We start from the raw sequence: 27,801 nt of genomic DNA on the forward strand, positions 1-27,801 counted from the left end.
CCATTTAAAGTTAGTATCTTCATAAGCTACACGTTGAAAATAAATAAGTAAAACTATGAGTTTTCTGGCAGGTGGGCATCTGTAATTCCAGTTACTTTTGGGGACTGAGGTGAGAGGGTCACTTGAGCCTGGGAGGTCAAACCTGCAGTGAGCGGCGATCATGCCACTGCACTCTAGCCTGGGCGACAGAGACTGACCCTGTCTTAAAAACAAAACAAAACAAAATTATGAGCTTTCGTTTCTATCCTCTCCTACTAGATTGAGAGCTCCCAGCATGTATGGGTTGTATCTTAGTTCTATTTTGCATCCCCAGCACCTACTGGCTGGTATACAGGAGGCAAGGCATAAATGTATGTTGAACTGAAGTGAAAAACAGTTATGGGGGTTGTGAGAGGAGTAGTAAGTTAAGGGAATAATAATTTACTTTAAAGACAATCTTAATTTTGTAAACTACAAGATTCCATTAAATTACATTTCAAATGCACTAGAATATGTCATTTGAATATAATTATGATACAAATAGCCAGGTAATCTGCATGAATTATTTCTATAGTTACCCAACTGCAGAGACATATTGGGATAGACTTAACCAATCAGATTAATAGAAAAACTAAATTACTCTGGTGACATGAATATTAAAGTGCACCTAGTAATAAACAATGTAGTACTAATTACTCTATCAAAAATAATGTGGCTTTATTTTAAGTTATTGAGAACTAGCAGATTAACTATGTTGGCAATTTTGAGTCTGGTATAAAGTAGTATACAACAGTTTAAGAGAGCACCCATCTGATGGGCCAAGGTCACTATAGTAGCTTAATGATATGGTAAGCTTTTACAAATGCGTATTTCCAAAAAGAAGAAAAATATAGAAATGGACTGGAGATTAAATTAAGATAATGCCAATGTTAGAATCAAAAGAAAATGTATCTAAAAATCTAAATAAGAAATAACAATGGGTAAACTCTACTTTGGTATACAGTATGTCGCCACTAAATTTCATTTATAGTATACCAGTAAGTATAAAACCAAAAGATCTACATCGGCTGATATAGGCAACAATATCTGCCTTTACAGTTAACATTTTTATGTACTTCTGCATTACTGGTTATTACTGTTGTTTGCAGTTTTTACCTTTTCCTGTCACTATTATTTAATTATAATAATGTACCGGGTGCAGTAGCTCATATCTGTAATCCCAGCACTTTGGAAGGCCAAGGTGGGTGGATCACTTGAGCTCAGGAGTTTGAGACCAGCCTGGGCAACACGGTGAAACCCCATCTCTACCAAAAATATGAAAAATTAGCTGGGCTTGGTGGCATGTGCCTGTAGTCCCAGCTACTCTGGAGGCTGAGGTGGGAGGATCCCTTGAGCCAGGTAGGTAGAGGTTGCAGTGAGCTAAGATCGCGCCCCTGCACTCCAGCCTGGGTGACAGGGTAAGACCTTGTATCAAAAAAAAAAAAAAAATGTATGTGTGTGTATGTGTGTATAAAATGATCCAAACACTCCCACAGATTGGAAAGCCAAGACCAAGTAATCTTTTAAATACTACATTTAAATTCATGCTTCCCACTTGACCATAATATAATGCTAGGTTTACAAAAAGATCAAGTGCCAAGTCTTGAACAAGATCTTGACTGTATCAAAGTCAAGATTCTGTAAATGTAAGGAATTTGAGACAAAGAGGAAAAGGGAGACAGAACGGCAGAAAAAGACACAAGACCAAGTTTGAAACAGATGCAAATAAACTAAAATACAGCTCTAATGTAAGTTGCCTCATCTGAAAGAGTATCTTCAAGTCAGCAGTCTGCTCAACATCCTCAAGCTGATTAAAAGTCATGCTAAACATGCACTTAACATAGCACTGGTAAATTGTTGAGAAGGGTCAAGAAAACTAATATTCATCTAATATTTAATATTATTTCCCCTAAAAACCCGATTTCCCCTGAAACCCAATTTCATATGGACCTGATACTGATATTACTACTCTTTACTAGCCTGTACACAGTACCCAAACTGTAACAGATTCTTTATACAAATGGAATAAAAGTAGAAAATAACCAGAGACCACAAATTATTCTACAAAATGAAGATAGCTATAAATTGATGTGTTCATATGAACTGCCATGGTTTAAAATGATTCATAAGATAGAACGAATTACTACATTAAATCATAAAAACTAAATTGAAGTTGGAGGAAAAGGCAGTGATTTTCTGGGGGTTTATTTTAAATGATTTATTTGTTTTGTTTTTAAAATCAGAAAATGTCTTAAATTTTAAGTATATAAAAATACGTTCAAACACTTTAACCTCAAATAAAAATATAAGGGATCACATGATTTAAAACCTAAGGAATACCTCTTCACCCTTTCCTAACAATTTTCTATTGATCAGTTAAAATAGCATCATTCACACTAAAACACCAATTTAATAATTCTTCTCAATTTGACAACCAGACAAGCTAAAGCGGTATCAACAGCCAAAAAAAGCAAAAGCTTTGCAACATGCACCGAGGTCAATGACACTTACCTGCCACTCTTAGACCATATTACAATAGGTCATGCAACATAAAACAAACAGAAGGCAAATTACTTAAAGGTCTGTGAACCCATTATTTTTCCTTTTATTTAGAGTCAGAAAAAATAAATTCCTGAAATAAATACATTCCATTTTTTTAACTTTTCAAATTATCTGCAAAGATTAAATAATTTAGGTTCACACTTACCTTTTAATATTATGCCCAAATTACTGAGCTCTGAATGGCCTTCATGAACAGATTGATATTTGAAATACTTAAATATGTACCCTAGAATAACGAAACCTGGTCGATTTTTCTTGACTGCAATATAAGTTTTCCCCAAATATTGCTTCTATTAATAAATCTTGAGGTAGTACTTCTCCTTTCCAACATTTTTCATAAAAATGTTTTCATTAGAGAATAGATCTCAAATTACAAAATAATCTCTAACTAAGAGATATAAAATCTCTTATAAAAACTCAAAGATATTATATCATCACAATTTAATCTATAAAACAGGACTTCCAGTTCTAGAAGGCACCAGAAATTTACTCAAACAATTCATAGCTCAGTCATGCAAAGCAGTTAAAAAGATGGCAAAGTGGAAACATTCATTTAGTGCAAGACAAACGCAGTCTACTGCAGGCAAAGAGAAATAGATATAAAATCATCTTCTCACTTTCAAAATCAAGGAAAAAATTTGGCCCCTGCTCAAGGTCTGTGCATGTCAAAACTTTAAGAAGATTCCCCATGTTAAGGTACCTGTCAAGACAAGAATGAGAAAAGAGAAAATATCCCTTTATAAAAAAGAACATCTGAAGTTTAATTAAAGAAAAATAGTAACAGGGAAAATGTTCATTAGGCCATGAATTCATTCTTCAGGTTACCCAGACTGTGCTCTGGCAGACAGCAAATCGGTTTCTCAAGGTGTTGATATGTAGGACCTAGAGGTGAAATGTGGTTTTCCTGCACACAATGGCACAACTGAGGCTCTAATTCTTCTCAAAATTCTCCCAAGACAAGTTTCATTAATGGCCTTATAATGAAAAATTCTTTAAGTATTCCAATAGTGCTAATATTCTGAAAAAGAAATTTCTGATGAAGAATTATTTACATGTAGTATTGTTAGTATAGCACTGAAACAACAATTTATTTCAAAGCCAAATATTAATACATTTGGCCACGGCTCACCTTTGCATCTCAACAGTATAAAACTTTCTTCCTGTATGCAATTAAATAAAGCATATATTTCTAACCAAATTTGGATTGTTAATAATCTGTGGAGGTTACGGAGAGTACTGATTCAAGATATGCAGCACAATTCTGATTTTTAAAATAAAATTATTATAGGATTATAAGCGAACATTGTTTGACATAGTCACTAAAGCATACTATTAGAATGTTCATCATAAGGCTACTTGCTTCATGGACTAATGAAAGGACAGCACTGGCTACAGACTCAACATGATTTTAGCAAATGAAAAACTAAATTATACATATGATGGTGATGTTTGCCTACGATTAAGAAAAAATCATGCAACCTTTGTTTGATTCCCATGTTTATTTAACAGATATTCTGGCTGGCCTTCACTGTGGTGAGTATAATTCATCTTTCACCTTTAGCATTATGCACCAGCTGTGAAGGGCTAAAGAGACTTACTTTCAAAGTCCAAGAAAAAATGTGCTGCATTGTGGTCTATGTCCCTGGTTAGCACCTTAATGAGATTACCCATGCCAGCAAACCTAAAAATAAAAATGGCAACATCATTTAGTTCCAGTAAAAAATTTTAAGCAGAGGCCTGGGATTTGGCAAAGGCTGGCTTGCTCATAATTATCAACAGGTGCAGGTTTATATGCTTTTGGCACTGAGAATTTGGAACAACAAAAGCACATTTGGCTCTGAGTTTATAGCTCCTGTCCCTCTTTTCCACATATCAAAAAAGTTACATAAAGCAAGATGGGAAAAAAGATTAGATTTTGACATATAACTTGCAATATTTACATTTCATTACTATCTATGTTAGTGTTACTCCTTTAAAATTTTTGAGGCATATATTTCTCGATTTAAATTAAGAGCAAAACTAGATTTCTCAAATAAGTAAATACAGAAACCATTTTTTTAAACAATAGGGATATTTTCCTTCTTGCAGAGTCAAATCCTATTGGGAATACAAAGATGAAAGTATTCAAACCACATTTAACCATTAAAGCCTAAAGAAAGTTATCAATTAATGACCCATCTAAAAAAACTTTACCACACATAAAATATTTTTGATATCTTCTATCTCCTAAGATTAATCAAACTTTTATTATTTAACTCTTTGACCGAATAATCAACTATATACAACTATACCATGTATGGAACTTAAAAGTTAACACAGCAAACAAGCACAACAGGGAGGCAGCAATTATCACAACTTAGTAGGTTTGCAGAGGAAAAAAAGTGAAAATACGGCATTGGCATAAATGTTGCCCAAGATCTCCATAATATAGTGAGGATGAAAGTGGGAAATGGGGTCAGAAACATCCAGGAAACCAGGTTCAAACCTGGAAGGTAGAGTAACAAAAGGGGAGGCAAACTATGGTATCACGGCTACCCACATCCTCCTCCCTCCAACTGCTGTACTTTTCCTCCAATTGCTATGTGTTTTTCTCCAAAGATCCCGTTGCTGGCAAATGTAAATAAAGCAAAACATACAACAATATTTTTATTAAGAAAAAAAGACAGCTTGCCACTCACTCTCATTATAAGAAGCTTGAAAAAAGTTATACTTCCTGTCACCTGTGGCATCCCCCTCTTCCACCTACTCTCCAACATCAGCATATGTTTCTAACTGTAAGCTTCCCATGAGGAAATAAATACGAGTGTGTAACAGTTACTTGCTTTAGAGGTCAAAGTCTGATGTACGGAAACAAAAATTTCTTATAAAATGTTAAAAAGCAATCTAATTTATTCACATATGGTAAGTACTGAATGGTTCTTCCCTTTTGAAACAATATTCCCCCAATGGGGGAGGTGGAGATCTATCTTCTTTTTATATTAATTTTTCTATCACACAGAATTTCAACGGTCTGATTTTGTACAATACTTTACACAAACGGATTAGGTGACATTAAGCTAAGAGGGAAATATTTAATATTTCATCTTAATTACCTTATACATTATAACACATTTACTAATACCAAGCTTTTATATTAAAGGAAAGGATAAACATTTTTCCTAAATCATCACACCCAAATAATAACCTCAAATTGGTTACTAAAGTTATTCAATAGATGTTGGAAGAAACCATTTGGAAGTAGCATATTTCACAGCTTTAATTTTTAAAAGCTTTCCAACATATATGGAATGACTGTTTTCAAACATATATAAATTTTCTCACTAACGAGAACTGAGACCAAATACACAAAAAATTACCTAGTGATATCAATACTGCAACTACAGATGAAAAATATATCATGAGAAAGGACTATAATTACTTTTAGTAGGAAAAAGGCAGCACACCATTTGGTTTTAGGAGTTTAATCTATGGAATCAAACCAGAAATTGGACTCTAGCTCTCTAGCTGTTTGACCTTAAGGATGGTAGTTAATCCTTCTGGGCACTCATTTCTTGATTGGTAAAACACAGGTAATTTTAGTAACTATCTTAAATTGCTATTATGAGTGTTAAATGAGATTAAGCACTGACTCAGCTTAGTGTCTGGCACACAAAAAACATTTAATAAATATTGGCTGTTGCTGTAATTGAAACCTAGATATCACAAAATAACCTTTTAAAAGTAATAATGGCTCTGTTTCTTTAAAAATAAACCTGAGTCCTTATCAACACATTCCAATGTTATAAATCAGAACAAGGCCCATATTTGTCAAGAATATTGCTGAAATGTTGTCCTAAAATTAGTTCTATTAACAGGAAACCATCATCAGGTATGCATGGAGAAGAGGGAGATTAGGCTTCCTTACCTTTTTACCTGTATGCACACAGTCCAATCTTGGGAAAAATTTTGCAACTAGCCAGGTATGTCTGCTCCATTTTCCTACAGCTCCTTCTGTAAACTTCTTCCTCTGTATATGGTTCTTCTTTCCAGGCACCCAAGGCTAATGTGATCCTCCCCTCCTCATACTTGGGAGTATGCCCACTACATCAGACTTCATCCTGACCTGTTTACTCTCATAAGGATTGAGAATTTCTTGCCTATTTATCCCATACACAGACACTTAGTTTGAAAATGGCTCAGCTGGCTGGGCACGGTGGCTCATGCTTGTAATCTCAGTACTTTGGGAGACCAAGGCGGGCAGATCATGAGGTCAGGAGTTTGAGACCAGCCTGGCCAACACAGTGAAACCCCGTCTCTACTAAAGGAGGTGGCGGTTGCATGGAGCCAAGATCACACCACTGCACACTCCCGCCTAGGCAACAGAGCTAGACTCCCTCTCAAAAAAAAAAAGAAAAAAAAAAAAAATGGCTCAGTTTATCTAACACAGTGTTTCTCAGTCTCAGCACTATTAACATTTTGGGCTGAGGAGTTCTTTTATTATTGGAGTCTGTCTCACACTGCAGGAAATACAGCAGCATCTTGCATTTCAATCCACTAGATACCAGTAGCTACCCCCTATACAAGTTGTGACAATCAAAAGTGTCTCTAGATACTGCCAAATGTCTCCTAGGGGCAAAATCACCCGACTGAGAATCACTACAACAACTGTTGTCCAGTGCAAAACTTCGCTCTACCACATAGCACACAGTACGGATGCTACATAGGCAGCACATATCACAATGTCTCTTTGAACAAAAACTCATGCAATTTTCAAAGCTCTAAAAACAGTCCCATTATAACATTATCGGTTCTCCTATCCTTTATAAGAATAAACAAAAAATTAAAACCATAACCCTATCTTGCTATATTTTAACCTGGCCAAAAATCAAACAAACAAACAAACAAACCCTGCTGTCCTCTCACTGTGACTGTTTTCTACTAATATGACAGTAGTTAATCATCAGCTTAGGTGGGACCAGATTGCCTGGGTCTGAAACCCAGCTCTGCCACTTCTAAGCTTTGTGACTTTAGTCAAGTGTTTTTTAACTTCTCCATTCCTCAGTTTTCTCACGTTTAAAAGCTGCATATTAATAATATTCACCTCAGATGGTTCCTAAAATCATTAAATGGGTTAATATAAGCACCACATTTAGCTCCATACCTGGCAGTTTATTTACTATTACTGTTGCAGCTGTCAGAGCAACCTAACTATGGGCTCTATTCCCAGCAGCAGAACTTATGGAATGTGAGGCGTGGGCGGATGTGGCAGTCATACTTCCTGCCACAGAGGATGGCAGTCTGTCACAAGAGAATGAACCAATATTACAGTGCAAGGTCTCAGAAAGTGTCCTGGAGTCATTAATTTCCATTCATTCCCGAGTTCCAGCTGTCACTTCTTTCAGTCCAGTTGCTTGATTTTCCTCTGGTTTTAAGATACCCTAGTTTTTTAAAACCAATATCCCTTTTAGCTGTTGAGTTGGATTTCTGCCATCTAAAGGAGACTAGTAAGATTTCTAAGTTTTGGATGAATAAATACATTTGATATGAAAGATACCAAAGGATTTAAGACTTTTTTGAGACGGGGTTTCACTCTTGTTGCCCAGACTGGAGTGCAATGGTACGATCTTTGCTCACTGCAATCTCCGCCTCCCAGGTTCAAGCGATTTTCCTGCCTCAGCCTCTCGAGTAACTGGGATTACAGGCATGCACCACCACACCCGGCTAATTTTGTATTTTTAGTAGAGACAGGGTTTCTCCGTGTTGGTCAGGTTGGTCTTGAACTCCCAACCTCAGGTGATCCACCCGCCTCGGCCTCCCAAAGTGCTGGGATTACAGATGTGAGCCACCATGCCCAGGCGGATTTAAGATTTTAAAGCAGACTATATAAAAACTAACCCAAAACACTATTAATATATTTTAGAGATAACAAATATTATCATTTAGAATAATAAACTAAGTCTTACTATCTGAATTTAGAAGGGAAAAGCTAAAGAATCCTCTTTCAAATTATTTTCTATTGTAATCTTTGGATTTAAACTAAATATTATATTTATTAAATAAGCTAAAAATAAATTTAACACAAATTTAATACACAGAAACCAGACACGGTTTACCTCAAGAGTTGTCCTATTTCTGGTGGCATTTTTTTTTACTATGAGCCCTTACATTAGACATTTGTTTCCACGTTGACAACTTATCTGGAAAGGAACACGCCCTTCCTGGCCGGAAGTCTGTGGAATGCATTTTTAAGCTAACAAAAGGCACTTAAATACATTAGACCATTTTCCCATAAAACATTTGAAAAGAAGTTTCCTTACAGAAGAATAGCCAATAGAAACAACTATACCCTACCATTACTATAATATTTCCTCTATCTTTCTAGAAACTTCCTAAGAGATGTTATTACTTCACTTACTTTTTCCTCCTCAAGGTACTTTTTAATTTTGTCTCCTCTTCCTAGAATGCTAGTCCCAAAGATTTTCCCATGACTGGCTTCTTTCTATCCTTCAGGGCTCATCTCAAAAGGTTTCTCTTTGAAGAGGCTTTTCTCTGCCAAACTCTTCAAAGGAGTTGCACCAGCTGCAGCTTCTACCAGTGATAATCTTTTACCTACTGCTTCACCCAATTTATTTCTTAAGCATATTTATCACAATCTGATTTTCTCTTCATTGTTTAGTGTCAGTTTTCCTCACATCCAGCTTATAAACGTATTAAAGATTTGTGAGTGGCCAGTGAGAAGGAGGGGGAGGAAAGAAAAGTAACAAACACACTGACCAGCTTCACTTTAAATCAGGGTTTCTTAAACTCAGCAATACTAACATTTGAACTGTACTATTCTTTGAGGGACTGTCTAGTGCCTTGTAGGTTTGTTCAGCAATATTCTGGGCCTCTGCCCACTAGATACCTCTTATCACCCCTGCTCTCAGCTGTGACAACCAATAACGCCTCCAGACATTGTCAAATGTCCCCTGGGAGGCAAAACTGCCTGTTGTTGAAAGCTGCTGCTTTTAACATATTACCACCAACCTGAAGTGCACCCTCAGTTTGCTACCTCACTCAATCTCCTCTCCCACTTTCCCAGGTGATTATTCCACACATTTAAAAAATTCTTACTTTCCTCATGATCTCTTCAAAAAAAAAAAGAAGAAGAAGAAGAAGAAGAAGAAAACCACAAAACCCCAACAACCCATCCTCCATTCTCACTTGCAGGAAATGACCTCACTGTATTTTTCACACACAAAACACAGAAGCATCTACCTTTTCTACCACCCTTTCTTTAGTAACCACACGCCCATCCTCTGTACCTGTTTCCTGAAGGACAACCTTTCCTCTGGGGCACTACTCCCACTTGCCTTTGTCTCCTCAAGGACTTCATGTTCCCTCTACTACAACATCATCGTTCTTGTCCTCTTTATAGAAAGACTTGTGAAATGAACTGTTGGTAGCTGTTTCTTTCCACTTTTCAAATTTCTATTCTTTCAACTCATTCCAGTTTGGCTTTTTATGCCCACTACAATAAAGCTGTCCCTGTCAAGGTTGCCAAAACTTGCATTTGGCTAAATCTAAAGGACAATTCTCACACTTCAACTTACTGAACTAGCAGCTCTTGACCCAGTTAATCACCCACGCCTTCCTGAAAACACTTTCTTCAAAATTTGACATTCTGAACAATATATTGTCTTGAGTTTCCTTCCTACTTGTTTTTCTTTTCAGTACCCTTCTGTTTGGCATACATACATTTATTTCTTCCATCTTAAAACAAACAGAAATGTACCTTGATTCTATTTCCCTCACGAGCTCCCACCCTATTCCCTTGCTTCCCTTTGCAGCAAAATTCCTCAAAAGGAATAGTCTAATACTCAGCTTCTTTTATTTCTCTCCTTTCATTCTCTGTTAAACCCACTGCAATGTGGCTTTTATCCCCATCCCACACCACCAAAACTGCATCAGGTTTTGGTGGGATGGGAAGGCCATCAGGTAACTTCCATGTTGCTAATTCCAATGTCAATACTCCGCCCTCACACCTTACCTCGCCTGTCAGGAGCATCGGCCCTGACACTCCCCTCATCCTCCTCAACACACTTTTACCATTAGCTTAAAGGGCAGCAAGTCTCAGCTCCCCAACTGCCACATCTCCCTACTTCTTGCCACCCCTCACTTCTTGCCAGGGTTGCTGGTCTCCCTGTTTCCACCCCAGCCTCCTCCTATAATCTCTTCCACATATAAGAGGCAAAGCACTCTTTTAAACATATAAATCATCCTTTCTCTGCTCAAAGCCATGCAATGACTCACTAACACACTCAGAATAAAATCCAAATCCCTTACCAGGTCGCTATGATTCAAATTTGTGTCTCCACCCAAATTCAGTGACAAATCAAAGACAATGGGGAAAAATGCCTCGAAGCCATCTCAGACCTTTGCTGCAGCCCCTCCCATCACAGACTCAGAGGTCTAGGCGGGGAGAATGGTTTCACAGGCCAAGCCCAGGACCTGGCTGCCCTGGGGACACTGCTCCCTACATCCCAGCCACTCCAGTTCCAGCCATGGCTAAAAGGGTCCTACATTATGTCTCAAGCTGCTGTTCAGGCAGCTACAAGCCATAAGCCTTGCTGGCGGCTTCCATGGGTGTTAGGCCTGCAGGTGCACAGACAGCAAGAAGTGTTGAGGCTTGGGGGTCTCTGCCTAGATTTCAGAGGATGTATGGACATGCCTGGATGTTCAGGCAGAAGTACACTGCAGGAGCAGAGCCCTCACGGAGAACCTCTTCTAGGGCAGTGCACTGGGGAAATGTAGGGTTGGAGTCCTTACCAAAGCACTGCCTACTGTAGTTGCGAGAAGGGGGCCACTCATGCTCCAGACCCCGGAATGGTCTTCCAGACCTGGAAAAGCCACAGACATGATGCCGGCCCTTGAGAGCAGCCATGGGAGGTGAGCCCTGCAGAGCAAGAGGGGCAGAGCTGTACAAGGCCTTAGGAGCCCACCCCTTATATCAGTGTGGCCTGGATGTGACACATGGAGTCAAAGGAGATTATTCTGGAGCTTTAAGATTGAACAACTGCCCTGCTAGGTTTCAGATGTGCATGAGGCTTAAAGCCCCTTTGTTTTGGCCTATTCCTCCCTTTTGGAAGGGGAGTATTTAAACAATGCCTCTACCCTCATTGTATCTTGGAAGTAACTAACTTCATTTTGATTTTAAAGACTCATAGGTGGAAGGGCCTTGTCTCACCTCAGGTGAGACTTTGGACTGTGGACTTCTGAGTTAATGCTGAAATGAGTTAAGAGTTGGGGGACTGGCCGGGCGCGGTGGCTCAAGCCTGTAATCCCAGCACTTTGGGAGGCCGAGACGGGCGGATCACGAGGTCAGGAGATCGAGACCATCCTGGCTAACCCGGTGAAACCCCATCTCTACTAAAAATACAAAAAACAAAAACTAGCCGGGCGAGGTGGTGGGCGCCTGTAGTCCCAGCTACTCGGGAGGCTGAGGCAGGAGAATGGCGTGAACCCAGGAGGCGGAGCTTGCAGTGAGCTGAGATCCGGCCACTGCACTCCAGCCTGGGCGACAGAGCGGACTCCATCTCAAAAAAAAAAAAAAAGCTGGGCGCGGTGGCTCAAGCCTGTAATCCCAGCACTTTGGGAGGCTGAGACAGGCGGATCACGAGGTCAGGAGATCGAGACCATCCTGGCTAACACAGTGAAACCCCGTCTCTACTTAAAAAAAAAAAAAAAAAAAAAAAGAGTTGGGGGACTACTGAGAATATTTTGTAATGTGAGAAGGTCATGAGATTTGGGAGGAGCCAGGAACAGAATGATATGATTTGAATTTGTGTCCCTGCCCAAATCTCATGTCGAGTTATAATCTCTAGTGCTGGAGAAGAAGCCTGCTGGGAGAAGACTGGATCATGGGAGTGGACTTCCCCCTTGCTGCTGTTGTGATAGTGAGTTCTAATGAGGTCTGGTTCTTTTAAAGGGTGGGGCACCTCCCCATCTCTCTTCCTCCTGCTCTGGCCATGTAAGACGTGCTGCCTTCCTCTTTGCCTTCCGCCATTCAAAGTTTCCTGAGACCTCCCCAGCCATGCTTTCTATACAGCTTGCAGAACCATGAGCCAATTAAACCTTTTTTCTTTAGAAATTACCCGGTCTCAGGTAGTTCTTTATAGCAATGTGAGAACAAACTAATACAGGGGTCCTACAAAATCTTACATAATCTGCCCCTGACACACTCTGGCCTTATCTCCCTTCACTCTCCACTGCACACATGCACATCTAACCACAAAAGCCTGTTTGCAGTTTCTGCTGCTCAGTAAGGCCTCACCTCTTTTCAGAGAGAATCCTTGAGCTACCTATCCATCTATAAATGTGCCTTCCATCCTCCTGTCTATCCCCTTCCCAAATTGATGGTGTGTACCATCTAACACACATTCCTATTACTCTTATCTATTTACTTTGTCTTCCTCTGACTAGGCAGGTGTTTTGTTTTGTACACTCTCTATCCTGAGCACTTAGAACAATGCCTGGGATGTAGTTGGTATTCATAAGTATTAGCTGAAAAAATACATGATTAAAAATAGAGAGGCCGCACACAGTGGCTCATGCCTGTAATCCCAGCACTTTGGTAGGCCGAAGTGGGCAGATCACCTGAGGTCAGGAGTTTGAGACCAGCCTGGCCAACATGGTGAAACCCCATCTCTACTAAAAATACAAAAATTAGCTGGGCAGGGTGGCAGGCACCTGTCATCCCAGCTACTCGGGAGGCTGAGGTAGGAGAACTGCTTCAACTGGGAGGCAGAGGTTGCAGTGAACCAAGATCGCACCACTGCACTCCACGGGCAACAGAGCGAGACTCCGTCTCAAAATAAAAATAAAAACAAAATCCTACGACCCTTAAGAATTATACTACATCCACTCTGCCTGCGCTCTCTAAATGGAACAACAAAGCCTAGATGATAGCACATCTGTTTACAGCGTGGTGTACTCAATATTCTAAGCCCACTAGTGAGACCTACTCCTCAGAAAAAAAATACTCATTTCAATAAATTACTGCTCACTGACAATGCACCTACTCACCCAAGAACTCTAACGGAGATGTGTAAGGAGATTAATGTTGTCTTCATGCTGCTAACACAATATGCACTCTGCAGCTGATGGATCACAGAGTAATTCTGACTCTTAAGTCTTATTATTTAAGAAATACATTTCTTAAAGCTAAACCTGTCATAGATATGGATTCTTCTGATGGATCTGACAAAGGAAACTGAAAGTCTTCTGGAAAGGATTCACCATTCTACATACCATTAAGAACCTTTGTGATTCATGGAAAGGGGTCAAATATCAACAGGAGTGTGAAAGAAGTTGATTCTAACTCTCACGGATGACTGTGACGGGGGTTCAAGACTTCAGTGGAGAAAGGAATGGCAGATGTGGTGGAAATACCAAGAAACTAGAGTAGAAGTTCATCTTAGAAGGGCCTTTAAGATGTGACTGAATTGCTGCAATCTTATGATAAAAATTTGAGTGGATGAGGAGTTGCTTCTTATGGATAAGCAAAGAAAATGGTTTCTTTCCTTTTTTTTTTTTTTTTTTTTTTTTTTGAGACAGAATTTCACTTTGTCAACCCAGGCTGGAGTGCAGTGGCACAATCTTGGCTCACTGCAACCTGAGCTCCCGGGGTCAAGCAATCCTCGTGCCTAAACCTACTACTGAGTAGCTGAGACTACAGGTGCAAGCCACCACAGCTAGCTGATTTTTTGTATTTTTGTAGAGATGGGGTTTCACCATGTTGCCCAGGCTGGTCTCAAACTCCTGAGCTCAGGCAATCCACCCACCTTGGCCTCCCAAAGTGCAAGGATTACAGGCGCGAGCCATTATGCCCAGCCGAAAATGGTTTCTTGAGATGAAATCTACTCTGAAGATGTTGTTTAGACTGTTAAAATGAGTATTACATCAACACAGCTGATAAGCACTGGCAAGGTCTGAAAGTACTGCCTCCAATTTTGAAAGTTGTACTGTGGTTGAAATGTTACCCAACAGTATCACATGCTACAGAGAAATCTTTCCTGGAAGAGTCAACTGATGTGGCAAACTTCATTGTTGTCTTATTTTAAGAAATTGCACAGCCACCCAACCTTCAGCAACTACTACCTTGATCAGTCTGCAGCCATTAACATCCAGGCAAGACCCTCCACCAGCAATAAGGTTAAGACTTGCTGAATGAAGGCTCAGATAATTGTCAGCGTTTTTATCAATAATTTATAAATTAAGGTATGTACACTGTTTTTTAGACATAAATCATATCAATAATCTCAGTAACCCTTCTGAAAATATTCAAGGCACCACCCTCATCAAATATTGCCCAACGTCTGCTTACTGAACTGATTCTAAGAAACTGTACCATCACTTGAAAGCAGGCCAGGCACGGTGGCTCATGCCTGTAATCCCAACACTCTGGGAGGCCAAGGTGAGGAGATTGAGGTCAGGAGTTTGAGACCAGCCTGGCCAATGTGGCAAAACTCCGTCTCTACTAAAAATACAAAAATTATCCAGGCATGGTGGCACATACCTGTAGTCCCAGCTACCCGGGAGGCTGTGGCATGAGAATCTTTTGAACGCGGGAGGCGGAGGTTGCAGTGAGTCAAGATTGCACCACTGCACTCTACACTCTGCAACAGAGTGAGACTGTCCCAAAAAAGATAAAATTAAAAAAGAAAAAAATGAAGAGGAGAAGAGAAGGGAAGAGAGAAGAGGAGAAGGGAGGAGAGGAGAGGAGACAGGAAGCAAGCAAATGTCACCAAAAGGAAATGAAAAGGTGGGAAGAAGAAAAACAAAAGGGACCTTTGAAGTCCCGTCATAGTTTCTTCCAGCGGTAAGAGAGCTAGGGCTCCAAGCTCTAGCTTCTCGTGGAACTCCCAGCAGCAGTGCATTGTTCGGCCCCCTTCAAAGGTCTGAGACTCCAGGCCTGTGGGGTTCTTCCTTCAAGCTCCTAAATTCTCCCAAATCCATCTCTTCTCTTTTGTTCCCTGAGAAAAGTAATTGCTGTTTCTTGTGGTTTCTATTAATATATAAGTTACCTCAGCAGTCTCTTTTGGCTCAGGTTTCCAACACTTGTGAACTAAATACATATATTAAAATTCCTCATTTTAAAATAATTTCTGCTTTCCTGGTTGGAATTTGATATCAGGGAAGTTCTACAGAACAGCTTAATCCTTAACCTTACTAACACTAACTCACTGCTATCAAGTACTAGTTTAGCTATTAATAAAGTGATCCTTTGATTCTCCATCTTTTGTGAGATGTAAAGGAAAAGACAGAGAGATTAGTACAACAGGATTCAGGTATTCCTGGGTGCCAGTGTTAATATCAACATAGTAGTACTAAATCTCCCCATGAAGCCCTAGCAAATGTTAAGATCCATATATTTTAATTTTGGCTACTAAATTACATGTAGTTAAGTCACTTGACTTAAAGAAATGTGATATAACAATGGAATAAAAGTTGGGAGGCTTGATTTCTACTCCTGACTATCATAAAATGTGTGACTTTATGCAAGTCAGTTTACTTGTTAGACTAAATCTCTTACTGAGTTTCTGGCTATTATTCCATATCCATTCCACTGCATCTTGCCTAATGCTGACATCTAGTGGATGGATACACTTAGACTTCATATTATAGAATGAAAAATCTTATTTCACCTATTTCTGTTGGGCCATGTGCAATGGATATAATAAATTAGGAGACTAATACTGTTCCTTACATGGAAGTGAAACACAATAAAATAGTATTAGATCAGATTGTCATGGTATCTTTGAGTCTGATTCAAAGATTACTGGCACTTTTCCATGATTCCAGCCATTAAAAGTTAAAAAACCTTCTGTATAACAGGAGGTATGAAAAAGGAGTTTAACCACCAATGCAAATTACTGTCAGAGCCACATATTTAGACCATGAAAGTACAGAAACACATCCTGTTATAATGGCTTGCATCAAGCACAGACAAAAAGTATGTAGACGGGCTACTACAAAGGCTCAAGGCAAGTAATACAGAAGTTTCTGGAATGGAATATGATGGAAATATGCAAAACAACAACTCAAAATGGCCTATTTCATAAGGACTTACTATGATAGTTTCTCTTGAAAATACGTTATCATTAGACAAATACAGTATTCTGAATTCATTTTGCATACATTATTTTAAAATCTATGAATGCAAAATAAATTTTATTTCATGTCAATAACTCAAAAGAAAAGCCTAGTCACACAAGTCCACTGTCACATTTAATTACCAAAATTGTTATACTTTTTTTTGTGTGTGTGGAGTAGCGTTCTGCTTTTAACTATGGCTTTCTTTATACATCATGCTGTAAAATAAATATACGTCAATAGTTTCAATGACTAGAAATGGAAATATTTTAGAAAAGTTTCATTATATATTTCAAAATTATACTAGGCTGATATAAAATGCAAGAGCAATGGGCACAATCAGGTGGAAGTGTAAACTACTATGACAAGTTTGGGAAATCAGTCTGATATTCCTTCTGAAGTTCATGTGCAATATTCACACAATGAACTGTAATACTGCGCAAACAAATTAACTCCAGCTACATACAATAAAAATGAATAAGTGAATTATAATGCTATCGGAAAACTGTACACAATATAATACCATTAAATCAAACACCAGATTAAAGATACTAGTTATTTATAGGGGGAGACAATCATAGGATTGGGCAACTTTAAATACCTGAGAATTATTCTAGTTCCTCAATCAGTGGTGGATTCGTGGGAGTCTTATTTTTAGGCTTCACAATTTACAAATGAAATATGCACACTCTTGTATGAATCAGTAATTTTAAATGTTCAAAAATGTAAAGCCATTGATGCTGAGAGAACACGTATGTCTCACTGAAAGATGCCCAAGAAAAAAGCTCAGAATGGAATTCAGGTGCCTACTCTTTCTAATACACATGCTACAATACATGGATGATCAGTTTTTAAAAATGTATCATTATAAAGCCTCAGATACTTCCATATATTTAGCTTTTACAGTATCAGTGGTAGTAGTTGTTTTAAATCAAACAACGTTTACTTAGCACCTGTCTGCCAACAGCTATGATGAATACTGAATATCTGGTGCTGAGGAATTCACAGACAAGTGGAAGAGACCAAACAAGCAAGTGTGGGTATACTTTCATAAAGAAACAAGCAAAGGGCATTCTGAATACACAGAAAATGGAATACCTAACCCAGTCTTGGTAAAGTAAATAAAAGCTTCCCAGAGGGGCTGATTCTTAATTCTTTCTTGTTTGCTATTTATTTAAATTAGGAAGTAATTCCAACATAAAATACAAAAAAAAAAAAAAAAAGAAGAAGTAATTCCAACATAAAATAAAAAAAAAAAAAAAAAAAAAAAAAAACACTATTCACAGTCTTGTCACCCAGATTAAAGCTGTAACAATTTGGCAACAGTTGCTTCAGATGGGCTACTTTTCTATGTGTGCAGTTGACCTCCCAACCTCTTTCAATCAACTTTCCTCCCTTCCCCTCTTCTCTCACTGAAGATAATTAGTATCTTTTTAAAAATAATTATTAGATAGAGACGGATTCTCCCTATTTGCCCAGGCTGGTCTTGAACTCCTGGCCTCAACCGATCCTTCCACCTCAGACTCTCCAAGTGTTGAGATTATAGGCATGAGCCATCACACTAGGTCTTTTTTTTTTTCCCAGCATGGTTTTCCTGCCAAACATATTTTAAGATTTTTTTTTACTCCAAAGTTATATATTCATCATAAACAATACAGTATTGTTCTGCTTTTCAATTTGCATACATGATATACTGTGCATATTCTTTGAAAACTGGATTTTCTCACTCCATGGTTTTTAAAAATTATTAATATTCATTCATTTTAGCTATTACATACTATTCAATTATTCAAAGAAACCAGTTTATTCATTCCTCTACTGAATGATGGTTTTCCACTTTTAAATATTAACAGTTATGCTTTACACCTCCATACACACACTATATATACTTAAGCTCATGTACAAGAGTCCTATAGGACAGCTATCTGAAAATGAAAAGGCAACTGTAACTTTACATGGTGCCAAATTGCTCTCCCAAGTACATCCATCAATTCTGTTCCACAGGTAGAAAGAGTTCCAATTTCCTGTCCTCCAAAACCTCAAGTTTAATTTTTGGAGTCTGAAATATCTCTGATGTTTAAATTTGTCATTTTTTTATCAGTAAATATATGCACCTCTTTGTATTATATGTTTATGGGCCATCTGTGAAGTGTATATGCATTTCCTCTGCCACCTATGGTCTTTATTTTTCTGTTGTTTCTCAGCCCCACTCCTATCTTTCTGCACTGCTGGGGCTGAGAATGCAAATGACATTTCCCAGACATCTTTGCCATCTGGGTTCCTGTTAGATTATGTCAATAGGAGGCACTGGAGGGCGAGAAGACACGAGGAAGAGAGAAATTACTGATTAGAACAGGCTAGCAGTTGTAGGAACTGTGAATAGTATCCAATACCCTAATTAGGGACAGGTGCAGCCTGTAGGTTCCAGCCTAGTGATGGCAGCAGCTTGTCTCTGGCAAAAGCAGCATCACAATTTCTTATTTTATTTTTGCTACTCTGTTCTCTCCCTTGTTCCTTTTGCTCTTCCAGCTTTTCTAGTATCTTTGTAACCAATCTTCTATATTAAATTGTTTGAAATATCCAGAGTGGTAAGTTTTCCTAACTTAACTTCAACTGTCATATCACTCTTTCTTTTTTCAAACTGAGTTTTAGAAATATATATATAATTATATATATATACACACACACATTATTATTATTATTATTATTATTATTATTATTATTATTATTATTATTATTATTATTATTTTGAGACAGGGTCTTGCTTTGTCGCCCAGGCTGGAGCATGGTGGTGTGCTCATGGCTCACTGCGACCTCGACCACCTTGGCTCAATCGATCCCCCCACCTCTGCCTCCTGAGTGGCTGGGGCTACATGCCCGTATCATCATGCTCGGCTAATTTGTGTGTTTGGGGGAGGGGCGTGGGGGGAATATTGTTGCTGTTTGTTTTTTTCATGGAGACAGGGTCTCATTGTGTTGCCCAGGCTCATGGCCTTAAGCAATCCTCCCCCACCCTGGCCTCCTAAAGTGCTGGCATTACAGGCATGAGCCATCACACCTGGCAGCTTTAGAAATCCTGGATACCAACCTTTTAATGCTTATATACAAGGCAGATACTTTCTCCTACGCTCTAACATATCTTAACTTTGTTTATGGTGTTTTTCGTAACAGTCCAGTTTTTCACCTTCATGGTCTGTGCGTACTGTTTAAATAAAAATTCTTCAAAATTGCCTTATTCTTGCCCTTTTATTCACTCATGTGATTGTCAAATTCTACAAAAAATTCTGATGGGATTTTGATTTGATTTTGCATTAAATATATAATTGCCATCTCTATAATTTCAATCATTTTGTCATTTAATCTATGAATATGACAGATTACATAAATTCATTTTCTATTGCTAAACCATTCTTGCATTCCTGAGATCAACTCTACTTGGTTGGTTATTTATTTATTTATGAATAAATGAATGAGGGTGAATAAACAAATTTGAAACACGGTCTTGCTCTGTTGCCCAGGCTGGTCTTGAACTCCTAGGCTCAAGCAAACCTCCTACCTCAGCCTCCCAAGGTGCTACAATTACAGGCGTGAGCCACTGTGCCTGGTTTATTTGGTCATTTAAAAAAATATATTCCTAGATTTGGTTTTGCTAACATTTCACTTTGGATTATTTTGTAAGACTGACCGGTAGTTTTTTCCTCTGTTCCTGTCTGGTTTCGCTGTCAAGCCTATTTTTATACATAGACTTTTTCTATTATTTGGGACCATTTATAAACAATACAATGTGTCAGTTATTCTATGAGTTTTATAGGAAAGTTCTTCCAAACATTTAAGAAGTCTACATCTGTTTCATTTTTTAAACTCTAGCCTCTAACAGACATTCCGTCACACAGCCAGTATTCAATATATATTTGTCAAATTAATGAATAATGAACAATTCAAGTAAAAAGCAGCTTATTTATCCAAAAAGAAAATACGTAAACTAAGGGCATCCCACAGAGTAGGTTTAGGTCAAATGAAACAAAGTGCAACTTAATAAATTAGGGAGTAAGTTTATAATCCCTTGGTCTTACCTACGAAGGGATAATTCAAATATAAGCTCTATAAACATCAAGAAAATCAAGGACAAGGTTAACAGACAAAGGTTTATTGCGAAAACATTAAAGCTAACCTAGGCAGCAATGATATTTTCCCACAATACTCTTTACCACCTCTGAACTAATCTCCAATGGTGTTTCTCATGTTCTTATGCATTATCACAATGTGAGTGCAAATCCTTAAAAATCTTGATGACCAACAGTCATCTTCAGAAGCAGCAATTTTAGTTTTCTGTTTTTGCACAGAGAATAACTAAGGGCTACAGAGACATTCTCATCCATGACTTATAAACATGCCACCCACCTCCCCAGAGTGAGAGTCTCTGGTGCCTCTTTCAGTCACCAAACAGCAGCAAAAGAGCAAGAAACTTAAGGACCCACTGCCAAGTAAACAGGCCCTGTGGCAGTGAAAGGATAAACTGTCCATCATTCTTTCTTCTCCTCCGAGATTTCACAGGAAAAGGAGAAAGTGCGGGAAACAGGAGGCCTACAATCGAAAGGAAATCTGCCAGAATTTGGCATATAGAAGTAAAGTGCCATTCCTAGTCAACTCACTATGACTGAAATAGATTAGAGATTCTTAAAAATTGTTCTGTTTTCTCTCATAATTTGAGTTAAAAGATAAGGTATTTTCTGAAGTTAAGTATCCCTTAATTTCTGGGATTGACTAGGGGCTCTTCTCAACACTATAGTCACTGTGAAGAGTGAAAGACAACAGGCAGAATGGCTTTATATCCCATTCCCAATAAACAAAGGAATCTCAGACCAGGAAGGGACAGTTCACAGTCAAATGGAAGACTCACCCTTGACGATTTAACCTTAGTATGAATCTATTCCACAACATATCCACACGAAGTAGCCATCTCACCATTGCTTAAATACTCTGCATGACTTAAATTTTAGACTTTGGTCAATTTTTAGAAAAATTTGTAGAAACTTAAGCCAATGACTGAATAAGCACAATTAAGACATGAATTCTACCCTCGAAAACCATACAATCCTTGTATTAAATTGAAATTCACCCATTTGTTAACTTCTCCTCCTTGGTTTAAATTCTCTTTGGCCTCCTAGAAATAAACTGAACACAATCCCTGTGCTATTTATAAACAAATCATTAAATATATGAAGTATCTTAAAACAACAGACAAATGAGGTCAAAAGAAAAGTTACCCATCAGATCATGTATGTTCACATTTGCAAAGTTACAAACAAGACATCTCCTATCTAGTAATGCCAACCAAGAATTTAGCTTCTGAGTAGAATTCAGAAGTGATTTTCTAGGTAGGGACAGGCATGGTGGGTGGCTAATGCCTGTAATTCCAGCACTTTGGGAGGCTAAGGTGGGGGAGGATTGCTTGAGCCCAGGAGTTCAAGACCAGCCTAGGCAACATAGCGAAACTCCATCTAAATTTGTATTTTTTGAGACAGAGTTTCGCTCTTGTAGCCCAGGCTAGAATGCAGTGGTGCAATCTTGGCTCACTGCAACATCTGCCTCCTGGGTTCAAGTGATTCTCCTGCCTCAGTCTCCCAAGCAGCTGAAATTACAGGCATTTGCCACCACACCCAGGTGATTTTCGCATTTTTAGTAGAGATGTGGTTTCTCCATATTGGCCAGGCTGGTCTTGAGCTCCTTACCAGGTGATCCACCCGCCTCGGCCTCCCGAGGTGCTGGAATTATAGGTATGAGCCACTGTGCCTGGCCCCCATCTAAAACTTTTTTTTAAGTTTTTTTTTTTGAAGGGAATACTCATCACAAATACCTTGTTAAACATTATAGGCTAAAGAGCCAAGAGCAGTGGAAACTTTTTTCCCTGAGTGTGATCTTAACTTCTGTTTCCAAAGTAACCCCCACAGAGGGCTTTGCATGATGTTAGTGCTAATGTTAGGACAATAAATATGTGCTTACTGTGGCACATACAATTCATCCAAAAACAATTAAGAAAAATTTCAAGTGTTCCTAAAAGAAATTAGTACTAAAACTTCTAAGTTAGAAAAAAAATTTCACTGGAAAAAAACTTTTTTAAGAAAAGCTGTAAGTATGTTATGGATGGTTGGACGCAGAAACTAAAAGTAAAATAAATTTTAAAAAGAAAAAAGTATGCTCATCAGGAAAAGAAGACAGATGTTAAGAAATGTTCTTAAACAGTTTTCTACAGTTTGTCAGGTCTTTCTGTTCTAGCCTTGTACACTAACGGAATTGAATGCCAAGGGAAATTACAGAAGGGCACAAATGTTTTTCCTGGTTCTTCAACTTAATTTAACGGAACTAAAATTAAAATCATTATCTTAAATGTATCTCCTCCAGGCTTATCATAACCAAACAGAATACAAAAACATATTTTTCTTCTCTTAGTAATAGAATTTTAAAGGTATGTACTTGAATAATTTTCCACATTAAGAAATCAGTATCTCTTACAGTGCTAAAAAGAGTCCAGCAGAGGTCATTCATTTACATTCTGATGTTGCCAAGGAGGTGGTAATTATAACTGAATATATACATTTTTGCTTTGCCTTTTTTTTGTTTTTTTTGGAGTCTCACTCTGTCCCCCAGGCTGGAGTGCAGTGGCACGATCTTGGCTCACTGCAACCTCTGCCTCCCAAATCAAGTGATTCTCGTGCCTCAGCCTCCTGAGTAGCTGGGATTTCAGGCATGTGCCACCACGCCTGGCTAATTTTTGTATTTTTAATAGAGATCAAGTTTTGCCATGTTGACCAGGCTGATCTCGAACTCCTGACACCTCAGGTGATCGATCTATCCACCACTGCCTCCAAAGTGCTGGGATTACAGGCATGAACCACTGTGCCGCGCCTTTCATTATATCATTTTTTTAAAATACAATTGTACTTCAGAAAGAAGTAAAATTTTACAGCAGAAACAGATCCCACTCGGTAAATTTAAAAAGCAGGTCCCATAATTATTTTCAAATGACAAATGACAAGGCCAGATACCTTTGTAAATAATTTTGTAAAAGCTAGTTCATTTTATTCTAAATGCTGATTTATACAAAATAGGAAGAAACCTGTTTTCTTAATACTGTGGAATAAGCTAATTGTAAATGAAATGTTGAGGTCATTATTAGGAACAAATACAATACGTGCATATCATATAAATTTTTTGAACTAAGTATGCCATTAATTATTACAGCTTTTAGTTTCACAAACCATATAAAAAGGAAATGTTTATATAAATCAAAGTTCAAATCACTAAACCACTTTGAATTTTTACTGTCAACCTAAATAACAGAGAGAGAGTAAAACAAAGAAAAGATGTTTATTTCAGAACAGAGCATTGCAATAGGAATATGCATGACATAGTAAACTATGCCATACATATTCAGGGAGGTAAAGGAAGACAAAGGTTTCAAAGGAAAAACAAGGGTTATATAATAGTTTTGAAATAAGTATCCTTAGCTACAAAGATCGATAACAAGGGTGACACTAGTTGGAGGTTGAACAGGCAGATGCTGGGCAGATGTCCTTGCAGAAGTATTATTTTGTGTAAGGTGGTGATGGCCTTTGTGTAAGGATATGGTTTTTGTAGTCTCTTTCATTATCAGGCATATGAGTGTGAGAACACTCTTCACAGCCTTCCCTGGCTCTGTACACAGCTTCCCTGGGTTTCCTTAACATTAGTAACTCCATTTTGATTCTGAAGACTTTCACTACCACGTCTAAAGTCGCTGGGAGAAAAAAATGGAGAAAAGAAATGGAGAAAGGGGATGACAAAGGATAGAAAATCTGAGCCCAGACTAAAGGGTTTGTGAAATGACTTGAATGAGCTAAACTCCCTAATTTTATGAAAGAAGGGAAATAAAGGCTAGAGAAACTTGTTGACTTGAACAAAGCAGCAAATGAGTAAAAATGTGGGGCTTAAGCCACTGACTCTGGCAGTGCAGCTTTTGAGAACCTCTTTAAAACATGGCAACAGGCCCAGATCACATCAAAAGAATCAAGCACCACCACAATGAAGGAAACAAAAACGAAAGTCAGGTTCCCCACTATGTCTCCTTTAAAATGATTGTTAATGCTGTTTTTGCCATTCATCAAACTTCAACAGACCTGCCATTCAATTTGTAGTCAGCTGTCAGCTGCTGGGCAAACATTGGGATTCAGGGACATCATTCCAGCCTCTTTCTAGATCAGACTGACACCACCATACAGCTTATACTACTGATGGAACTGCAAAACAGTTGGTGACTTTCTGTAAGTCTCTACCTTTTTCTTGTTTTCAGAACACAACTATCAGAGCACTACTATTTGTATCCTTCCTATGGCAATGATGGCATTTCTCTTCTTAAAATTTTGGTGTCTCATACTGATATTTGGGCTTTGGGAAGACGGTTTTTTTGAGACAAGGTCCCACTCTATCGCCTGGGCTGGAGTGCAGTGGCATGATCTGAGCTCATAGCAACCTCTGCCTCCTGGGCTCAAGTGGTTCTTGTGCTTCAGCCTCCTGGGTAGCTGGGATTACAAGTGTGCACAACCATGCCTGGCTAATTTTTGTATTTTTAGTAGAGATGGGATTTCACCATGAGGGCCAGGCTGGTCTCGAACTCCTGGCCTCTAGTGATCCACTCACCTCGGCCTCCCAAAGTGCTGGAATTACAGGCGTGTGCCACCACGCGCCCAGCCCTGATACTTGTGTTTTACATATTTACTTCATGTTCTTTGAAGGCAGGCACTCGCCAAGGCTCAACATTTATTTTCTACTCCCTTTCTCCACAAAATTTGTTGTTTCTGTTATTATGGATCAGCAAATAGAAGCTTCTTCAAAGCTATTTCACAAACTTCTAGCCTACACCATTAGGATACTTTTTTTTTTTTTTTTTTTTTTTTTTTTGAGAGACAGAGTCTAGCTCTGTCACCTAGGCTGGAGTCAGTGGTGAGATCTTCACTCACTGCAACCTTCCCGGTTCAAGTCATTCTCGTGCCTCAGCCTCCTGAGTAGCTGGGATAACAGGCAGGTGCTACCATGCCTGGCTGATTTTTGTGTTTTGAGTAGACACAGGATTTCACTATGTTGGCCAAACTGGTCTCAAACTCCTGACCTCAATCCACCGCCTTGGCCTCCCAAAGTGCTAGGATTACAGGCATGAGCCACCGTGCCCAGCCTGTAACTACTTCTTTAAGATTAGTTATATAGAATATGAAAAACTACACTTACTGAAGTATGATGCAGAAAGGTCTAGCTGAATTTTCACTAACTGAGGTTCTTAATATGGGGGTCCATAGAGAATTCAGGGATCTGTGAACATGGATGGGAACCTTTACACTAAGCTCTATACAAAAATTAACAATTCCTTCAATCAAGAATATAAGTAACAAACCACAGTAGTATTAGAAAACCTATGAATGTGTCATTAATAGAAACCACGGGTATTTTCATATTACAATTTTTGCATACATCTATTTAAAATTATGATATACAGTATATTTACTCCTAATGCTTATTTTCTAACATGAGAAACACACATATTAATGTAAGAAGCACACATATTACTATTTGTTAATGGCTTTTCAATGCAATGTTTCCTTCTTAATCCTATGTAGTTTACTTTATACAATCATGAATCATTATTCTGAGGCAGGATTCATAGGCTTCATAAGATTGCCAAAGAGGTCCTTGGCACAAAAAATACTCATTAAGAACCTCTGATCTGTAAAATACAGAGTAAGCAAGGTGATAACGATTCTGAAGGACTGTCATAGTAGTAACTGTTGTACCAGCTCTAACAAAATGATGGGCTGGATTTTTGTTTTTGTTTTTATTGTTTTTGTTTTCTGACACAGAGTTTCACTCTGTTGCCCAGGCTGTGGGCCAGGCTGGTCTCTTAACTCCTGACCTCAGGTAGGTAATCTGTCCACCTTGGTCTCCCAAAGTGCTGGGATTACGGGCTTGAGCCACCACACCCACCCTTGTTTTTGTTTTTTGAGACAGGGTCTGGCTCTGTTGCCCAGGTTACAGTGCAGTGATGCAATCATGGCTCACTGCAACCTGGACACCCCAGGCTCAGGTGAGCCACCACGACTGGCCTGATGAGCTAGTTTTGAAAAAATACACTCTGTTTATAACTAAGAAGAACACGGAAAGGGATTTTAAGCCAGTCATTTTCACTTAAGAACACAAAAAGTCTGTAAAAAAAAAAATTAAGTTTTGAATACTTAATAACTTGTTATAATTAAAACAATTGCAGAATTACAAATGTTTAAGTACTCAGGACCCTTTAACAGCAACTACCTTTTATGGTAACGATTCTTTGCTTCTAAAAAAATTTTTTTTAAAAAAGGACCAAAACCAATAATGGATAGAATTCTTAAGATTATGTGTAAAGTGTCTTCCCTTCTGTTTTCAATGAAAAAAAAAATATGTACATACATATACTTTAAACTACTAAAATTATGGCTTAGAACTTTCTTGATCAACTATACTGGTGATAGCTAAAATGACTTAATTCAAAGGAAAACACATACCTCTCCTACTGAAAGAAAGCTGTCAAAAAAAAGTTCTAATTAATTTACATTTTCCCCACCAGGTCCTATTCTAAGTCAAAAACTAACCAATTGATATTTCCTAACAACATTTTTAGTACCTCAATATTGTGTATAGAACATTTCCCTTAAATTATATGTAGTTTATTGAAATCATAATTTTTATTTACATTTGGATAATCATTTCCCCCAAAGACATATTTACCTTCAGCCAGTGCTGGTGATTCTGTCCTTGTCCTTCTATCTGTTTAAAGAAAGAAAAAAAAGGAAGACAGTCTAAAATATTAGTATATTTTAAAACAAGTTTTTATTACAGTTAACTTTAAAGTTTACGAATGCCATCATGCACATGCACATTTTACACATACACACATATATTTATTTATTTCCTTGGATTAACTCAACCACCACTTATGGAGGACCTATTTAGAGTAAGGCATCATATTAAGCCCTGAAAACAACAATAGGTTAAGACAACCCAGTTGACACTGTCAATATACTCAGAGAGTAAAAAGTGTATGAA

At 38.2% G+C, this 27,801-nt stretch overlaps 1 protein-coding gene across 18 annotated transcripts in view; it reads right to left on the bottom strand.

The window, feature by feature from the left end:
• The window catches only part of CYRIB (CYFIP related Rac1 interactor B), a 180,827-nt gene that overhangs the window by 36,089 nt on the left and 116,937 nt on the right, over positions 1–27,801 (bottom strand). For 6 of the 18 annotated variants that reach the window (XM_023223889.2, XM_023223845.2, XM_023223839.3 and 3 more), the window contains 2 exons: positions 27,484–27,522; positions 3,198–3,280 (listed from right to left, as the gene is read on the bottom strand). In XM_023223889.2, coding sequence (XP_023079657.1) covers positions 3,198–3,270 — 73 coding nt within the window. In that variant the 5' untranslated portion in view covers positions 3,271–3,280; positions 27,484–27,522. Of the gene's footprint in view, positions 1–2,529; positions 2,538–3,197; positions 3,281–4,178; positions 4,262–24,848; positions 24,868–25,953; positions 26,035–27,483; positions 27,523–27,801 lie in introns of those variants that run through there. The other 12 variants (XM_023223902.3, XM_023223878.3, XM_023223908.3 and 9 more) reach the window with 5 other exon arrangements.

This window comes from Piliocolobus tephrosceles, chromosome 7, assembly GCF_002776525.5.
Source record: "Piliocolobus tephrosceles isolate RC106 chromosome 7, ASM277652v3, whole genome shotgun sequence".
Classification (NCBI taxonomy): domain Eukaryota; kingdom Metazoa; phylum Chordata; class Mammalia; order Primates; family Cercopithecidae; genus Piliocolobus; species Piliocolobus tephrosceles.